The sequence below is a fragment of the Saccoglossus kowalevskii genome, chromosome 11 (assembly GCF_978046115.1).
Source record: "Saccoglossus kowalevskii chromosome 11, keSacKowa6.1, whole genome shotgun sequence".
Classification (NCBI taxonomy): Eukaryota; Metazoa; Hemichordata; class Enteropneusta; family Harrimaniidae; genus Saccoglossus; species Saccoglossus kowalevskii.
The window spans coordinates 14,611,765-14,631,686 of record NC_140651.1 but is presented as its reverse complement, the minus strand read 5'-3'; the positions used below and the strand labels follow the sequence as shown (position 1 = coordinate 14,631,686).

Sequence of the window (19,922 nt, the reverse complement as noted above, 5' to 3'; positions counted from 1 at the left end):
TGTAACATCAAGAACAGATATACAACAACAGCAAAAGTTTACAAATATGGGCATGTAAATTAATAATTATTCAAGTGGGTGATCTTTGGTGCTAACATTTTGTCTTACATTATTTTTTTTCAAAGGCTAACGGGTGAGATATGCAAATTTATAGTGGGCTGAACAGAAATTCGGCGGCGAAGCGGAGAAACAGACGGAGAAAACTGGGGAAAACTCTCTTGGCAAAATTACATATTTGGCGGAAGTAAATAACCGAGGCTAGCCGTTTATAGCCTTATTATAACATACTCGCACAGGGTATGCGTAACAAAATATCTGTTTATATCACATAGCTTTGTGTTAATTTTCTTATACTACTACCGGTATTGTAACGGAAAATACCCCATTTTTTATTATATTGCGTTATAAAATGATTTCCAATGATTTGTGGTTTTATAAATAGGCATTCTAATACATTTTAAGGGGTCAGAATTTACCCGCCGTGCGGTTCTAGATTTGGGCGAGGCACATGATAAAGTTTAGTGTAATTCAACGAAATAGCGTACACCATAAACGAAGCCAAAAAACTAAAAAAGATACAAATGTTTTTAAAGTTTTACGAGTAGTAGCGACGGACGCGTCGATGACGTCACGTGTTTGATTCATTGAACGTTCTCACGGGGGTAATGTGCAATATAATAACATTTTTGGATACAATAATTCGTATAAGTACTTATACCAGGTTTCCCGTTTTTGATCCGTTGAGCATACACCCACAATCGCTATGAACGGTGCCCACAGTCGTGTAATCCCGATTCAGTTAGATATTTAATCCGGTGTATTCAGTTTCCGGGCAGGATCACGGGTCAGATTCAGTCTAACCATGTTGTAATAATATTTATTTTCTATACTTTTTATTAGTTGTGAATATTGTCGTCTACAACATTCTATACTGAGAAACACAAACCGCTACACACGAGCAGTATGTGGCAAGCACCTCTTAAAACATGTAAGTCTCGAGGTTCATATATACACCTCCCACACTCTGGTGAAAAAAATATATACACAATTTAGCCCAAATTACATTTATTAAACTGAAAGCAAATAACTCTGAAAGCATTTCCCAAACCACTGGATTCAAATTGTTATTGCCATATACTCCATAACTGTATATACTCTCTATGCTATGCGTGGTACATGACGCATGGTTAGACCAGCAATCAGCCAATCACCATCTTGAACACATTAGCAGCTGTAAGTAATACAAAAAATACGAAATAAATGTTTCATTTATCTGCATTGTTCTACGACATCACTCACTCACTCACTCACCCACCTACCCACTCACCCACTCACCCACTCACCCACTCACCCACCGACTCAAACACCCACTCACCCACCCACCCACTCATTCATTCATTCATTCATTTCTTTTGACTTACAGTTTGCCAGCAACTTTCCAGCTCTCACCAAACTCTTTAATATCTTTCACAACAACACCATCCGGTTTCTTGAAGTCATTGTTGATATTACCATCACCATCACCAAGCAGACCACACATCTTTCCACGATAATAATCACCAGTGAGTTCGATATTGAAGGTGTGTTTTCTTCCATTCCAGAATATCTTGAACGTCGTGTCCTTGAGCTGGAAACTCAGAATTGCCATATCGCCATCGTGCACTATGTTTATTTTGCTAAGACTATCAGCACTTGTCTAGAAGAAAAGGTTATCCATAAACATTGATAAAAGGTACTTTCCATATTGTTAGCAAGTATTGTTAAATTAAAAACATACTAATTAGTGTTCTTTCGGATGTCTGTCATTGGCAAAAATTATTTTTATTAAACAATGATGATGTCAATATCACCAAGTTTAGAGCAATTGAAAACGAAAAAAAAAATCAGTAACTGTTGTACTTACTTTAGCGACATTGTCTTTATCAACGAGAACGCATTCACTTTCCACTATAACGTTAATGGCAACAGCTCTGGTTCTGACTTCTTCCGTATTGTCTCGAGGTATTAACTCAGCAGTGATTTCAAAGGCTGGAGTTGCGCTGTCGCAGTCTTTTACAAGAGTGTACCAACATATGCCCTGGAAACTGTACTGACGTCCATCTAAGGTTGTTATGTGAGGATCATATTTGAAGCCTTCAATATATAAATATATCATTATTAGTATTCTCATTTTGTGATAAAAGATGTCATGTCGTGTTTATGATTGTCAGAATACAAATTTCGATCAAATATTATTCAATTGAAAGTGGTTTTCGTTTAGTCCCCATTCAAACTAAGTACAAACTCCAACCATTATACCATACATCACGCGACAACCTAATTAATTATGGCAGCATTCGAACATCAAAACACGGTCAAATTAACATACACACACACATCCACCTTCTTAATGATGTCAAGAATACGAAAGATGCAAGACTTAATAAACATTTAGTATACTTCTAATTATAACACGATTTGCTTCAAAAGAGTTTTTGCCAAAAACATTACCAATCAGAAATCTTAGTATTGTTATACTTGAAATAAATGTATGTACTTCACACTTTGTCTTACCAGGGCACACGCAGTGTGAGTCGTAAGCAGCCTTTCTAATTTGTTCTTCTGTCAATGCCACATCATATACTTGCACGCAAGTTATTAAACCATCGAAGTATATACCACCATTTGGTAATGGAGCATTTGGTACTGCGCCGCTTTGTGCATCAAACTGAGTTGCTATTTCTCCTGCAGGCATAACGCCCAGCGCTGTGAATTCCCCATTCAAATACAAGCTTCCGAACTTAGAGGAGAAATTGTACGTAACCGCACTGTGGTACCATTGGTTTAAAGCTGGTACGTGTTTGTCCGATGGTGCTACTATTGTCTCGTTGCGTTTGTTGACCCTAACACGCACATATAACTCCCCTAGGGCCTGATCACTAACCCACTGCCACATTTGAACACCATTCCCAGATGGGTCATAGTGGAATACGGGACCTGCATTACCAAAAGGACAAACCCATGACATGATAGTGATTGATTTTACAGTATCGAAAGCACCATTGTTTGGATAATGTACCCACGAGTTGGCGACACCAAAGAATTTATACGCTCCACACGGCCGGCCATGCGATTCACCTTTATTTACCAATTCTACATTACTAGAATCAGCGTCATTGTTGTTGCCAGATACGTCTTCTAGCTTATACATCGTATTCAGTGGCCAAAATCCTACAGCGGCAGGCACTGTTAAAGCAAAAGAAAGTTAATATTACTTAATATGCTCCTCAACGGAACTTTTTGGATCAACGGGGTGTTTTTGGTGACAAATTGAAACAAATGCTAATAATTGCACAATACAGTTGAACTTCAATGGGAGACAATTAATTCATTGTGTTTTCTTTTGTATTTTTGCATTTAAATTTGAAAATACATCACTGCAATTTTATTAATAAAACTTTTATTATAATATAATTATCTATTCTTGGTTTCCATAATAATTATATTTTCAAATGTATTCGTGAATGTTATATATTCAGTAAGTGAAATTACAATAATACATACACGAACTTACCATTAACAGAAATATCATAGTCAAACCGTTTTGAAATTGCTACCTGAGAATGTAATGAAAGGTGGAGAAATATACATTGAAACACAACATTAGTCCCATCCTTGTTTAATGATTCGCTGACGACAGCATGGTAGATTATTTATATGTAGGAACGAATTAATGTGGGTTCATGTTTCTCGTTCAGGGCTGACTTTATTTTCATATATGGTAATGCAGAAAACGCTTTCACAGTAAGACACTTTAAATTAGCTTTATTGTCGAACGTTGAAAAGTGAGAAACTGATGTGGTCGACCTTTAGAAATGTTTTAAAATGTTTTCCCTAACATTGTAAAAAACAAATATAGATGACAAATTAATAAGAAATCGGTAATATCCTTACAACAATTTTCTTTCATTTTCAACAAGTATATGCAACTGGCGGATTGCTCCAAAATCAAAGATCTATTGAGGTACCGTATTCGACAACGTTTACCGACACATATTATACTTCAGTGGTTCAGATAACTTAATGTAACCGTTCTTTCATTTGGGCGAGAAATCAATAACGTTATGGTAGCAAACAGTGAAATCAAATTATATTATACTGAGAAAAGATACAGTATATATTAAAACATAACACAATTTATAAAGTTTTAAGAGTTTAAAGCCTGGATATCGGATTGTTTCGGCAACCACATCTCTATTATATCTGTCAGTTTAAATCTAACAAAAAAAAGAGAAAGTCAATTCTACAAATTAAATGAAAATAATCAAGCGCGGGATAAACTGGCAAAACAAGGGTGTTCACTTACTTCATGCTGAGCTTCCACGACAATGATTGCCGAAACGATCAGTAGAATACGGAGCATATTCGTAGTCGGAGAACACCTACACGCTTCGTCAGACGTTGCAGCTACAGTATGAAATTACTATTCCAAATTATGTATTTATATTGTATATATTGTCATTTGATTGATGTGGATTTGTGTCTCATCTGTTTGGGATTTTACGCGTGGATGTCATATGTTGCAATCTACTTATAAGATTAGTATATCGCAATGGATTATGGGGGACGGAACACAGCAAATTAGAAGTTTCTACAAACTCCTTTCATTCGCCTATGACATTCAGCTGCTACAGTATTTCATACTTCTTTAACTGTGCATTTATTATTTGACTATAGGTCTACAGTCCGTATTTTTGCTTAAATTCAGTGATAAAGTTGATAACCATACACACCAGTGTTAACATCCCACACTGGACGAGGTTATTTTTTACAATTTCGTTGATGTCGAAACTATCAGGTGTTCCAAGCCACTATTGATGGGGTTGTCGAGGTAACTTAAAAAGTTGATTCGTACAGTATGTCTAAGTAATATGGACGGTAATAGTATATTACCCATACTGTGTCGGACAGTCAGTAAGTCGTTTTTCAACAAGTAAATTTTAGTCAGCTTTATTAATATGTGCAACCGGCTAGTTTCTAAACTAAAGACAATGCTTTTAAATTTGATAAAAAAAGGCAATGTTGAAATGCTATTTCCGATGAGCAGTTTTAATTGGCGAGTATAACTAGATGTCAAAAAGTGTCTAGCAAAATTGTCTGCTGCGATACATTACAAATCCGGATAATCATTGACAAGTACGTGTGTGTTGTAATCTCTAAATTTAATGATGTAATTTTATAAGTAAATACTGTGATTGACAGACCTCTTAGCTTCTATTATGAATCACATTTGTTGTGAATTAATAATATATATTTATATTATTGACTATTGTTTCCAAAGTGTGAATCAGTAGTAGTGTTGTTGTTTATGTGTTCTGAGTGTCTTAGCTCATAACGTCTCGATTTGTAGCAGGTCTGAGTGCCGGGATACTGTTCACAATGACTCATCTAGTGTACTGACCCAAGTTGTTTGAATAGAATACTGTACAAGCACATAAGCGAACATACAAAAAAGTAAAATGGAATTCTAACTTGTATTCTTCTAACTACATCAAATGCGCTTTGCCACTGTATACAAACGCGCTCCCCGTTTTACCATGGTGTCTCGGGCAATGGGTATAACATGATACATGGGTAGTACCAGCTACAGTAGGCTCGGTGTACTGATGTTTATATAAGATCAGCTAGATGGTTATCCAATATTTATATGGTGGGTAGCAGGAAACTCCAAATGCAATAAATACTCGTGTATGTGTACTGTTGCCTACTTGTGACTAATAAATTAAGTTTTTAGTATGTTAGTTGAATAGCGCAGAAACATTCAGTTGCTCAGAACCTTGCGGTTGCTAGGTGATCGAGTTAACCATTCAATCATGACTCATTTGGTAGTTTGCATGCCACTAGGTTCAATTCGGTGTGAGGATTTGTCTAGCCAAATTGTAACATCTGCTCCAAACACTACAAATCTCTAATCGCCAACAAATAAGCATGTGTTGTAATCTCCAAAGATTATGATAGTAAAGATATAATTATAAAAGCTATGAAAAAATACTGTGATTGATAGATCTCCTGGCGTCTGTTATGAATCACAATTGTTATAACATACTAAATTGTAGATCGTCATACAAAACACAAAACAAGAACAAGACAAAGCGACTGACAAATACACTAAATAGTCCAATTAGTAGGAAAGGGATATATGGACTCCATGGTTTGCAGTTTTTTTTAAACGAGTGAGCACATTCATCGGCATACACCACCTGTCATATTCTATTCTAAATCTTAACTGACAGGTACAGTACATTGTATTGGTAATTAATAAAAACAGATCAACAAGGCATATCATGGTCCAACATAAAAAGTTACACATCACAAACGACTGAAAAAAACTGCACAAATACAAATACACCAAATCACAACACAAACACAAAGACGCCAAATCACTACACAAATACAAAGACACCAAATCACTACACAAATACAAAGACACCAAATCACTCACAAATACAAAGACAACAAATCACTACACAAATACAAAGACACCGAATCACTGCACAAATACAAAGACATCAAATCACTACACAAATCCAAAGACACCAAATCACTACACAAATACAAAGACAACAAATCACTACACAAATACAAAGACACCAAATCACTACACAAATACAAAGACACCGAATCACTGCACAAATACAAAGACAACAAATCACTACACAAATACAAAGACACCGAATCACTGCACAAATACAAAGACATCAAATCACTACACAAATCCAAAGACACCAAATCACTACACAAATACAAAGACAACAAATCACTACACAAATACAAAGACACCAAATCACTACACAAATACAAAGACACCGAATCACTGCACAAATACAAAGACATCAAATCACTACACAAATCCAAAGACACCAAATCACTACACAAATACAAAGACAACAAATCACTACACAAATACAAAGACACCAAATCACTACACAAATACAAAGACACCGAATCACTGCACAAATACAAAGACACCAAATCACTACACATATACAAAGACACCAAATCACTACACAAATACAAAGACACCAAATTACTACACAAATACAAAGACACCAAATCACTACACAAATACAAAGACACCAAATCACTAGACAAATACAAAGACACCAAATCACTCACAAATACAAAGACGCCAAATCACTCACAAATACAAATACGCCAAATCACTACACAAATACAAAGACACCAAATCACTAGACAAATACAAAGACACCAAATCACTACACAAATACAAAGACACCAAATCACTACACAAATACAAAGACACCAAATCACTACACAAATACAAAGACACCAAATCACTACACAAATACAAAGACACCAAATCACTACACAAATCCAAAGACAACAAATCACTAGACAAATACAAAGACACCAAATCACTACACAAATACAAAGACACCAAATCACTACAGAAATACAAAGACACCAAGTCACTACACAAATACAAAGACACCAAGTCACTACACAAATACAAAGACACCAAGTCACTACACAAATACAAAGACACCAAATCACTACACAAATACAAAGACACCAAGTCACTACACAAATACAAAGACACCATGTCACTACAGAAATACAAAGACACCAAGTCACTACACAAATACAAAGACACCAAGTCACTACACAAATACAAAGACACCAAGTCACTACACAAATACAAAGACACCAAATCACTACATAAATACAAAGACACCAAGTCACTACACAAATACAAATACAAAGACACCAAATCACTACACAAATACAAAGACACCAAATCACTACATAAATACAAAGACACCAAGTCACTACACAAATACAAAGACACCAAGTCACTACACAGTTACAAAGACACCAAGTCACTACACAAATACAAAGACACCAAGTCACAACACAAATACAAAGACACCAAATCACTGCACAAATACAATGACACCAAATCACTACACAAATACAAAGACACCAAATCACTACACAAATACAAAGACACCAAGTCACTACACAAATACAAAGACACCAAATCACTACACAAATACAAAGACACCAAGTCACTACACAAATACAAAGACACCAAATCACTACACAAATACAAAGACACCAAATCACTACACAAATACAAAGACACCAAATCACTGCACAAATACAAAGACACCAAATCACTGCACAAATACAAAGACACCAAATCACTGGACAAATACAAAGACACCAAATCACTACACAAATACAAAGACACCAAATCACTACATAAATACAAAGACACCAAATCACTACACAAATACAAAGACATCAAATCACTACACAAATACAAAGACACCAAATCACTACATAAATACAAAGACACCAAATCACTGCACAAATACAAAGACACCAAATCACTACACAAATCCAAAGACACCAAGTCACTACACAAATACAAAGACACCAAATCACTACATAAATACAAAGACACCAAGTCACTACACAAATACAAAGACACCAAGTCACTACACAAATACAAAGACACCAAGTCACTACACAAATACAAAGACACCAAATCACTACATAAATACAAAGACACCAAGTCACTACACAAATACAAAGACACCAAGTCACTACACAAATACAAAGACACCAAGTCACTACACAAATACAAAGACACCAAATCACTACACAAATGCAAAGACACCAAGTCAATACACAAATACAAAGACACCAAATCACTACATAAATACAAAGACACCTAGTCACTACACAAATACAAAGACACCAAAGCACTACACAAATATAAAGACACCAAGTCACTACATAAATACAAAGACACCAAGTCACTACAGAAATACAAAGACACCAAGTCACTACACAAATACAAAGACACCAAGTCACTACACAAATACAAAGACACCAAGTCACTACACAAATACAAAGACACCAAATCACTACATAAATACAAAGACATCAAGTCCCTACACAAATACAAAGACACCAAGTCACTACACAAATACAAAGACACCAAGTCGCTACACAAATACAAAGACACCAAATCACTACATAAATACAAAGACACCAAGTCACTACACAAATACAAAGACATCAAGTCACTACACAAATACAAAGACACCAAGTCACTACACAAATACAAAGACACCAAGTCACTACACAAATACAAAGACACCAAATCACTGCACAAATACAAATACACCAAATCACTACACAAATACAAAGACACCAAGTCACTACACAAATACAAAGACACCAAATCACTACAAAAATACAAAGACACCAAGTCACTACACAAATACAAAGACACCAAGTCACTACACAAATACAAAGACACCAAATCACTACACAAATACAAAGACACCAAATCACTACACAAATACAAAGACACCAAATCACTGCACAAATACAAAGACACCAAATCACTGCACAAATACAAAGACACCAAATCACTGCACAAATACAAAGACACCAAATCACTACACAAATACAAAGACACCAAATCACTACATAAATACAAAGACACCAAATCACTACACAAATACAAAGACACCAAATCACTACACAAATACAAAGACACCAAATCACTACACAAATACAAAGACACCAAATCACTACACAAATCCAAAGACACCAATTCACTACACAAATACAAAGACACCAAGTCACTACACAAATACAAAGACACCAAATCACTGCACAAATACAAAGACACCAAATCGCTACACAAATACAAAGACATCAAATCACTACACAAATACGAAGACACCAAGTCACTACACAAATACAAAAACACCAAGTCACTACACAAATACAAAGACACCAAATCACTACACAAATACAAAGACACCAAATCACTACACAAATACAAAGACGCCAAGTCACTACACAAATACAAAGACACCAAATCACTACACTAATACTAAGACACCAAGTCACTACACAAATACAAAGACACCAAATCACTACACAAATACAAAGACACCAAATCACTACACAAATACAAAGACACCAAGTCACTACACAAATACAAAGACACCAAATCACTACACAAATAGAAAGAAGCCAAAACATTTGTTACTTTGTGTGAACCATCAGATTATTGTATATGTTTTCATGAATGTTTATAACGTAATTCAACTGTAGAGTTTATACATGTTGATAGGGCAAGACGAGTTAAAATTTTATAATGTTTGATCATCAACCATCTGCTTCTTTTAAAATGCACCACATACTTGCGATAAATTATGCCACGTCATTACATGCACCAGCATGTAACGTGAGCCATTATCAGTTACCGATAAGGTGTCGGTACAGAAATCGAGCCAGCATTGTATTTGAGATGGTATCGGTGAAACATTTACGCCTACTGGGTCCGACTGTACGCCAGGGCGGTTGCTGCAAGGGTAGTGCATGGTATGGAACAAGTCCCGGTAACTGTGATATTGTGGCGAACACCGGGCTACTAGAATTTGAACGTTTACCGCGATACAAGCAACTAAAATTTGACTAATTCAAGCAATCAAAGCAAGTAGAATTCGACCAAATCCAGTAATTAAAGCAATAAATTTCTGGTCAATTTCCGTGATAAAAACTATCTTAGTGATTTTCCCCATTTTGCTTTCTTTTGCTTTCTCAAGTTCTCTCAGCCTGGACAGAATCAATGCGGTGCCCTGATAAACTGCTGATGAATATTTCGGTTTCAAAACCCCGGGAAAGTTTTCTGTGTAACTAGGTGTTCGTATTCAAGGGATTTAATTTATCATAGAAAACATAATTGAATTAATAACAGCCTTGATCTAAATGAATATGCTGATTACTGGCGTTCTTTAGGATACTGGTCACAAATATGTCGTCGTTAAGGTGCCCAACCTATACAAAAAAACGAAATGTTTAACCTTTTGTTCGGACCATCATTCTAAACCTTTGAGAAGAAACATTTTGATTTACACTGAGCTGCTACCGTTGGAATAAATAATAGTTTCACCATGCGACCATATAAAAAGAAATCATTGTAGAGGATGGGTAATTGCAATAATGGAGGACAAGTGGTCAATAATAGACAAATCGGCGTCATATGGAAATAGGAAGAATAACAACAGGGACAAGAATAAGAACAATTAACACGAAGAGTAAAGCTAGGTTCATTCGCTCACGATTAGTTGACCCAAACATCTGGATATTGAACTATTCGGAAAAATACCCTGGAAACTCCCAATATACATAAAATACAGTTACCGATAGGAAGTAAAAAGAAAGCTTTGGAAGGGTGTAAAAAGAAATAGAATTCACCTTTGACAGCTAGCCGTAACTGGGAGACAAATGGAACCGCATTTCTGTTTATTGCAAAAAACCTATCAGATTTTACGACATCAGTTATCTGTCCTTTGAGACTGAAATCCTGGTCATTCTAATGAACCCGCGGTCAATATGTCAATGGTTCTTTAGTGCATTATATACATAATAAACAGACATAGATGGCTAAAGTCAATTCCAAATTATTGGAACCATTTTGACAATATAACATTGAGCAGAGATCAAAATATCCATTCGCATATTCAAACCCAGGAACAATTAAACCACAATTATTTTCACACAATGGCACAGATCAGTACTCTGCCCAAAACCATATTGTGGCTGTCCCGCCAAAAATATCAAAGTGTGAGGCACGAAGTAAGCAACAAGTCATAGGACTCTTTTGATGCTGCATACTACAGATGACAATATACTTCATTTGATTGCGTACCGAACAGTACAATCCGTAACCATGAGTTTTTTAATAGCGCACTCTGCGCCAAAAAAACGAAAGGGAAATAAAGAACATGATCTTAACTGTAGAGGGCCTCAATATTTACAAGTAAGGGATCTAATCTGCATATAACTGTATTGTACTATATTTGTGCACAGCAGTTTAATTTACCCAGTGTTACATGAATTGTGTATCTTTCAACTGATTATTTTAAAATGTTGGTGGTTTGTTTTATGTCATGAATTATTTTTAAATCTACAGTTTGCATTGACGTCATAATTTGATTGCATACTTTTGATGGTTGATGAGACGGGAATGTTTTTATTTCGATTTTTAAAGAGATCGATTACAAATCACACAAATACGGTTCAATAGATAATAAATTAAACGGGTCCTGTTGTCGCCTTTGCTGCTTTGAATGTTATCCCCTAGTATTTTACTGAGTTTGTGGAGTTCAAACATCCAACGGCATTCCACATCGTTCAATAGCACCAACAACGACGTATTAAATCAATTATTATTATTATTATTTATTTTAACCAATGATGTTTGAAACTCTCGCTATATAGAAAAATCACCCTTGTGAGCCAGTGACATTTCGTTTTTAAATTGTGTTCAGCGACCACTGAAATTACATATGTGGGCATATCAAAAATATCCAGAGGTCATTTTCTGAAAAACTGGTTTCTGAGAAAATGTGTTTCTGTCAGGAATGCTAAATATAGTAGTAGTTGTAGTATGTATGTACTAGTTGTAGTCACAACGCTTGCATGATATATCATGTCACCACTAATATATTTATCTATCTATACATCACATCACTAGTTTGTTAGATATATATAATACCTCTTAAAAATCTGCAGTCTCTTGTTTTATATACGGGCATGTATGTGTTGTCGCGTACGCATCTTTGGTTCACACGAGGTTGCATTATTGTGTTGGATAAGCAGCTTGCATGTTTAGGGTAGACATTATAAATTTATATTACAGGAATTTTATAAATAGATTGTTTACTAATTGTATTTAGTAGTCGCCAACTTTGCAAGGCTTTAACCGTGAGGCACATCCATCATTGGTAACTACGTGATCGTGCCAACGACTGCAGCGATTGGCTGATAGCATGTTTACGTTGCCAAGCGATAGAGTTTTATGATGGAGTTTGTAAGATTTTGTAAGGGAGGAAGGAGAGAGATGGGCAGTGAGGCGTTACATCAGCTGACCATTTGGATGAATAAAGCTGGACTGTAACGAAATAATGTGTATTCCTTTGGGTCGAATTTGTTATTTCTACGTGTAAGTGTTGTCAGCCAAGCGAGACAAAGTACCCCGAACATAACGCTAGTGTTCACAATATATGAGTGAACATGTGGCTGTGAATCGGTTGGGAACGAGGCTACATGCTCCTGAGGTAATCACACAGAATAGCATGTGCACCGGTAAATATCCTATTGTAACTAAATGTGTCACAGTAGCCCATTCCACAATATACTGCCAAATTTGAATTGTGTATCTTAATATTATATCTTTTTCTTCGACATTCAAAGTGTTTATATTTACAGATACCACACGTGCCCATATTCTTTCAAAACACCTGACACAGCGTATCTTTCTACTGAAAAGACCATGTATTACAGCGTATTGTCTGTAACGTTTCTCTTCTCCAGGTTTCAGCTCGGACTAGTAATTTATATTCATAAATACATGAATTAGGGTATGTTATGTTTACATGTGTTCCGAAAGTGTGGTGTTCTGATACAGGTAAATCATTCTCTACAAAATCATTCTAGTACAACATTACACAATTATGACAATATTACATTATATTTATTGCGCCAAAAGCGAATAATACTAAGTCTATGCCCAACACCAAACTCAAATTGTAATATCCAAAACTGAATAAACTGGTAAGACGTTGACGACGATTTGCAAGCTTTATATAGGTCGGCAATTGAAAATGATCATTAGCATCTGTAAAAAATTAAAAAAAAACAGAATTAATTCATTGTTATCAATGATTCTTAAAATTGCACGTACAGAATGTTTCACAAATCTGTCCATTCCTTAATTGCTTCCTTAATTGCTTCATTCATTCATTCGTTCGTGCGTGCGTTCGTCATTTTCTCTTTCATTTGTCCATTCACTCATTCATTGGGTGGTTGGCTGGTTTTTGTGTTCGTTCATTTGTTTGTTAAGTCATTCGTTCATTTGTTAAGTAATTCTTTCATTAATACATTCATTCGTACAGTCATTCATTCATTCATCATTTGCTCAATCAATATTACTTTGACTTACGTTTTGCCAGCAACTTTCCAGCTCTCACCAAACTCTTTAATATCTTTTACAACTACACCATCAGGTTTCTTGAAGTCATTTTTGGTATTACCATCACCATCACCCAGCAGACCACACATCTTTCCACGATAATAATCACCAGTGAATTCGATATTGAAGGTGTGTTTTCTTCCATTCCACAATATCTTGAATGTCGTGTCCTTGAGCTGGAAACTTAGAATTGCCATATCGCCATCGTGCACTATGTTTATTTTGCTAAGACTGTCAGCACTTGTCTAGAGGGAAAGAAGTTGTGTTAGTTGTTAATGGAGTGTAGTATAATACACATACAGCAACACACACATACGACAAATTATCTGTATTAAAACATTCCAAATGAACAAATTATTACTTTAAGTATTTTTAAGTTTTTATCACGAACATTGTATTGAACAATAGTGTATTACAGATATTAAAGTCTAAAACAATACAATCTGTGCTCTACTTACAGTAACCACATTGTCCTTGTTAACGAGAACGCATTCACCTCCCACTGTAACGTTAATGGCAACAGCTCTTGTCCTGACTTCTTCGATATCTTCCCTGGGTGTTAACTCGGCTGTGATTTCAAAGTCAGGTGTTGTGCTCATGCAATCTCTTACAAGAGTGTACCAACACATGCCTTGGAAACTGTACTGACGTCCATCTAAAGTAGTGATGTGAGGATCGCACTTGAATCCTTAAAATATACAAAACAAATCGTTATTACATATTTAAGTGTATTTTTGTAGAAACAATAGTATGTATATAATTGTCAAAAATAATCTGGTTTAAAGTAGTAATTTCAAATTCAAGGCTATGCCTAACGTAGTAAATGTATTTGCCTCGCGATCAGATACATTATAGACAAATGTGGAAAATAATACTATTTGTCATTCCAGAACAGAATCTTGGTCTTTGATTGATGTCGAGTTCGTTTAGTCTTTGTAAATATGTTATATAGGAAATTGATAGGACTTGTCACAGTCAATTTGCACATATTTAAATCATACATATTAGAACAAAGATGGTGGTTCAAAGATAGTTTTGAAATAATTGTAACATACAAGCTATGAATGTTTCAAATAAGTAACATTTTTCAAAGTGAGCTGATATATAATGTGTGTTATCTGATTCACATTTTGTTTTACCTGGACACACGCATCGTTCGTCGTAAGCAGCCTTCCTAATTTGTTCCTCTGTCAACGCCACATCGTATACTTGCACGCAAGTTATTAAACCATCAAAATATATACCACCATTTGGTAATGGAGCATTTGGTACTGCGCCGCTTTGTGCATCAAATTGAGTCATTATTTCTCCTGCAGGCATAACCCCCAGTGCTGTGAATTCCCCATTCAAGTACATGGATCCAAAATTACTGTCAAAATCATATGTGACCGCACAATGATACCATACATTCATAGCTGGTATATGTTTGTCTGATGGCGCTACTATTGTTCCGTCGCGTTTGTTGAACCTGACACGTCCATATAACTCCCCTGCTGCCTGATCACTAGCCCACTGCCACATTTGAACACCATTGCCAGTTGGGTTATAGTGGAATACGGGACCTGCATTACCAAAAGGACAAACCCATGCCATGATAGTGATTGATTTTACAGTATCAAAAGCACCATTGTTTGGATAATGTACCCACGAGTCGGCGACACCAAAGAATTTATACGCTCCACACGGCCGGCCATGGGAATTATCTTTATATACCAATTCTACATTACTAGAATCAGCATCATTGTTGTTGCCAGATACGTCTTCCAACTTATACATATAATTTAGTGGCCAAAATCCCACAGCGTCAGGCACTGTTAAAAAATAGAAAACCATTAATTATTATAAAAACAAGTTACAATGTTTTATTAGTACAAATACTAAGAATTAAAAATATAAAATAAATATATCTTTATAGAATTACTCAATTCTCCATTGTCTCACTACATACCCAGCCTCTATAGTTACATAATGTTTTGGTAAAACCACTAGATGTATTTTACACATAAACTGGAAGCATCCTATATCATCAGGAAATGCCCATTCGCTGTTTTTATCATCCTATCCTATAGGGAAATGCGAATTCTAAATATGGAATGACTACGCGCATAACAAACATAATTGAAATCCCCTTTGAATGTACGTCTGAAAGTCATTGGAATTTGGAATGCGTGTTGGAGTACATAAATATATACATAAACTCACCTTCAACAGAAGCATCAAATTCAAATCGCTTTGAAATTACTTCCTGAAAAGATATTAAATAATGCAATGCATGACAGAAGGAGAAATATACATTGACACACGACTTAACAATCGTTCCCCATTGGTTGGGTATCGCGCTGAAGGGAACTTGGTGAACAAAAAGCAACATGATAGATTTACAATTATTTTTCATGTAAAATTCTGACTTCATTGCATAGAATGACAATGCAGAATAAATCAATTTACAGTCGAAACAATACAATATAATGCAATGCGCGTCGTAACTACTTCATCAGAAGGGCTTTTAAACCATTTTAAACCAACTGCTTCAATGTGGTTTTTACAACTGTTTATGGTTACTGGCCGACATGTTTAGGTGATCGATGCCTGAAAACTACACCATCGTCGTCATCATTTGAAATATTACAATTAACAATTAATTATTGTTAATTAAATAATTATGGTGGTTTAGCATATGATGAAAAAATTAGTAAAATTAAGATTGCAAACACGCTGACCCATAAATGTTAACAATTAAAACAAGTATATCAAATCAAAAGAGCAACCAATCTTTAATCAAATCAGATATAGGTATGAACAATCTGTCCAATCAAATGAAGAGAAAACCAAGCCGAGAAATCAAGAGAAAGAGAAATTTTAAGACAATTCGACAAAGAAATGGGGATAAAAACATTCTGACAAATCAAATGATCAAAAGACGATAAACTGACAAACTAAAAATGAAACAAAAAGTATTCACTTACTTCATGTTGAGCTTCCACTGCAATGATTGCCGCAACGATCAGTAGAATACGGAGCATCTTCGTAGTTGGAGAACACCTACACTCTTCGTCAGAATTGCAAGTATGAAATTTGTAACTCCAAATCATGTATTTATGTTGTGAGTGTCTATTGTTATTCATTTGATTGATCCGGATGCATGTGTTTCACCTGTTTGGGATTATATGCTTGGGTGTCACATGTCTCATTTTTTATGGCGAATGAGATTATCATGCAATGAATTATGGGAGGTAAAAACAGCGGATAAGAAGTTTCTCAATTGCTTTCATTCACTTGTGTCATTCATCTGCCGCAATCAATAACACCCTAACTCAGTGACAAATTTAACTGGAACCCATAACTTTACATTGATTTGTTCACTACCATTCTGTAACATGTATTTGTTTTAGTATGTAAACATATATTATATATGATTGGCTGGGGAGCTGTTTGCCAATATATGCTTTGACATTAACATGTGCATGATACATCACATCTAATGTATTGAGATGTTAAAACTTTTTTATTTATCCTGAAGCAAATCAGCAAATATGGCGACCAAGTTTTTCTAGTCATACTGCGGCGTTTTTTTTTATTCAAAACGACATATTTCGGACACACCTTAACAAGCAAGTGCGTATTGCAACGTCGAAAACGCTGTAACGTAATTGGAAATGTTATGATTGACATATCTATTGCACTACAATGATTTCTGATATGAATTGCTAACATTTGAATGAGTCATAGTTATTTATATTATGAACACTTCTAATATGTTTAATGTGCTTTTCGAAGGGTGCTAATGTAGCATCAGATAGGATAGATCTTGTGTACTTCGATAGGGTGCATCAACTAGAATATGTCTAGTGTGCTGCGCCAAAGTGCCGGGGTATTGTCAGCTAGGATTGTTTTAATGTGTTGGCATATAGCTAGGATATGGTTAGTTGCGATGGTGTTAGTATGATGGCACGCAATTGTTTTTTTTATGAAAGCAAGATGTTCCAAATCTATCATGTATCAAGTTATGTGTAGCTCATTTCAATAATTTTTATAAAATATATTTCATAAGATGCTAGGATTGTGCCTATTGTAAGTCAAGTGGTGTATTTTTCAATTCAAATTATAGCGGGCAATAATTTTGAAACGTTTGAAATATCTTCCAGGAACTATTTATGTGATTGACAATTTAGTTTAGAACTGGTATAGGCAATGAAATGTGATTTCGATGAACATTTCAATAACTAAACTGTATATAGGCTCCATAATTTGCTCAGTAATCGCATATGTGTCTTGGCATAATTAGGTCGTCAGTAAAAACAAATGTACTGTACATATGTACTATCACGGAGCATGTTTTGCCCAGTAGCTCACATGTGTCTAATCTTAATCTCATTGCAGATGTCAATAAATATGTATTCTATCTAGTGAGTACTCCTATGATAATGTTTGCTGGAACCAAAATATGATTCTAGTTTAATATACAGATTGTTAATCAATATGTTTTTTTAAAATAAATTTCAAAATATATTTTTATCCGCTCCGAGTAACAAATATTCGAATGACGTAATGTATTATTTAACCAGATGTTGCCATACTCTGTCTGTGGTACTAGCAGTATTATAGCTAATAGCATGCTGGTGTTCATCGAAACTCGGTCAGTGTAATGATAAGATTGTGTCAATCATTGTGTATGCATGTAAAAATGCTTTGATGGACACCTCGAGTGTGATGTGACAATATTAACCATAGTCCAATTGAGAAACCTCAACCCTATTTAGCATGTTAGAAACTAAAAAAACTATTTTGTGCTTTGGGGGATAACCATCATTCAAAACTGACACACGATTTCTGCGATTATACGTCTTCATCATGTAATGAGATCAATTGAATATGTCAATCACTTGTTTAATACTCATGTTATTTTTGTTATTATTATTAAGTTTTTAAATTATGCATATGATGATCAGTAGGTTATGGACGTAAATTACCAGAGAAAGACCCTGGCGTATCGAAGAAAGTCATTCGTTTATTCAACACCAAATGGTGGTCTAAATTGTTACAAAACACACTGCAATTACAAAACAGTTTACAATAACTTCTTCACTGATGGCTTTGAAAACACTCATATGGATTGGGGTATCAGGGCTGCTTAGTGCTGTGGTCCATTGGCACCCTCTCTCCCCATTATTGACATCGGAAGTACTCCTGACGCTGCTGCCCTGTGCATAGGGCAGTACATATAAACTGTAGGGCAAATCCCTCGGGAACCCCGCGGTCAGATTAGAAGAAAACCTTGTAGCCCAAAACAGCACCAGCGTCGGTGTCGGCGAAATCACCGGGGTTACTGTGCTGGTGGTGCCGAGGTGTTGAACAAATCTTCACGGCTGCCTCGACTGAATCTGAGGCGAGATGTCCGGTTTGGAGCATGGAATGTGCTCACACTCCGAGAGGATGCTCGCTTGTCTGTGATGTCATTGAAGCTTGGTTGACTCGGCATAAGCATGGCAGTATTGTCCGAGGTGCGCAGACCGGGTACTGGCGAGATCAGAGTAGGTGATTACACCTATTCCTGGTCAGGCCGTACTGGTGGTAGGCACACCGAGGGCATTGCTATTGCTGTCTCTGATAGACTGACCCTAATAATGTCGCAGGTCACACCTGTCAACGAGCGTATGATGCTGCTACGCGTCACCCACACCGTTGGTGTGCTATCTGTAGTAGTTGTGTACGCTCCGAATGGGAGTAGCGAAATTTCAGTGAAGGAAGCTTTCTATGCCTAACTCAATTTGATGCCATCGGTGAGAGAGATAATGTTTATTGAAACCAACAGATGATTCTAGTTTGATATACAGATTGTTAATCAATATGGTTT

General features: G+C 35.8%; 2 protein-coding genes across 3 annotated transcripts; both read right to left on the bottom strand.

Annotated features, from left to right (window-relative positions):
- Positions 1-1,048: 1,048 nt before the first annotated feature.
- Positions 1,049-4,448, bottom strand: LOC144355647 (BMP-binding endothelial regulator protein-like). Of its 2 annotated transcripts, none has more exons than XM_085505424.1 (6): positions 4,346-4,448; positions 3,554-3,596; positions 2,554-3,225; positions 1,904-2,133; positions 1,422-1,696; positions 1,049-1,231 (listed from the first exon to the last, which is right to left on the bottom strand). In XM_085505424.1, exons 1-6 carry the CDS (start codon positions 4,400-4,402, stop codon positions 1,225-1,227), a joined length of 1,284 nt encoding a protein of 427 aa, XP_085361550.1. In that variant the 5' UTR covers positions 4,403-4,448; the 3' UTR covers positions 1,049-1,224. The 2 variants fall into 2 exon arrangements, with proteins under 2 accessions (XP_085361550.1, XP_085361551.1); XM_085505425.1 differs by having other exon boundaries at positions 3,118-3,225.
- A 9,100-nt stretch (positions 4,449-13,548) lies between these two features.
- LOC102801389 (SCO-spondin-like) lies at positions 13,549-17,147 on the bottom strand. The gene is made up of 6 exons (XM_085504896.1): positions 17,035-17,147; positions 16,271-16,313; positions 15,208-15,879; positions 14,527-14,756; positions 14,039-14,313; positions 13,549-13,714 (listed from the first exon to the last, which is right to left on the bottom strand). Exons 1-6 carry the CDS (start codon positions 17,089-17,091, stop codon positions 13,708-13,710), a joined length of 1,284 nt encoding a protein of 427 aa, XP_085361022.1. The 5' UTR covers positions 17,092-17,147; the 3' UTR covers positions 13,549-13,707.
- Positions 17,148-19,922: the final 2,775 nt, after the last annotated feature.

Excerpts from the sequence above, each read along its gene's own strand:
- LOC144355647 (XM_085505424.1), bottom strand. The coding sequence starts at position 4,402 with ATGCTCCGTATTCTACTGATCGTTTCGGCAATCATTGTCGTGGAAGCT. Across the intron at positions 3,597-4,345 it reads TCGTGGAAGCTCAGCATGAA|GTAGCAATTTCAAAACGGTT; the intron begins GTAAGTGAACAC and ends TTACATTCTCAG. Across the intron at positions 1,697-1,903 it reads ATAAAGACAATGTCGCTAAA|ACAAGTGCTGATAGTCTTAG; the intron begins GTAAGTACAACA and ends CTTTTCTTCTAG.
- LOC102801389 (XM_085504896.1), bottom strand. The coding sequence starts at position 17,091 with ATGCTCCGTATTCTACTGATCGTTGCGGCAATCATTGCAGTGGAAGCT. Across the intron at positions 15,880-16,270 it reads ATTTGATGCTTCTGTTGAAG|TGCCTGACGCTGTGGGATTT; the intron begins GTGAGTTTATGT and ends ATTTTTTAACAG. Across the intron at positions 14,314-14,526 it reads ACAAGGACAATGTGGTTACT|ACAAGTGCTGACAGTCTTAG; the intron begins GTAAGTAGAGCA and ends CTTTCCCTCTAG.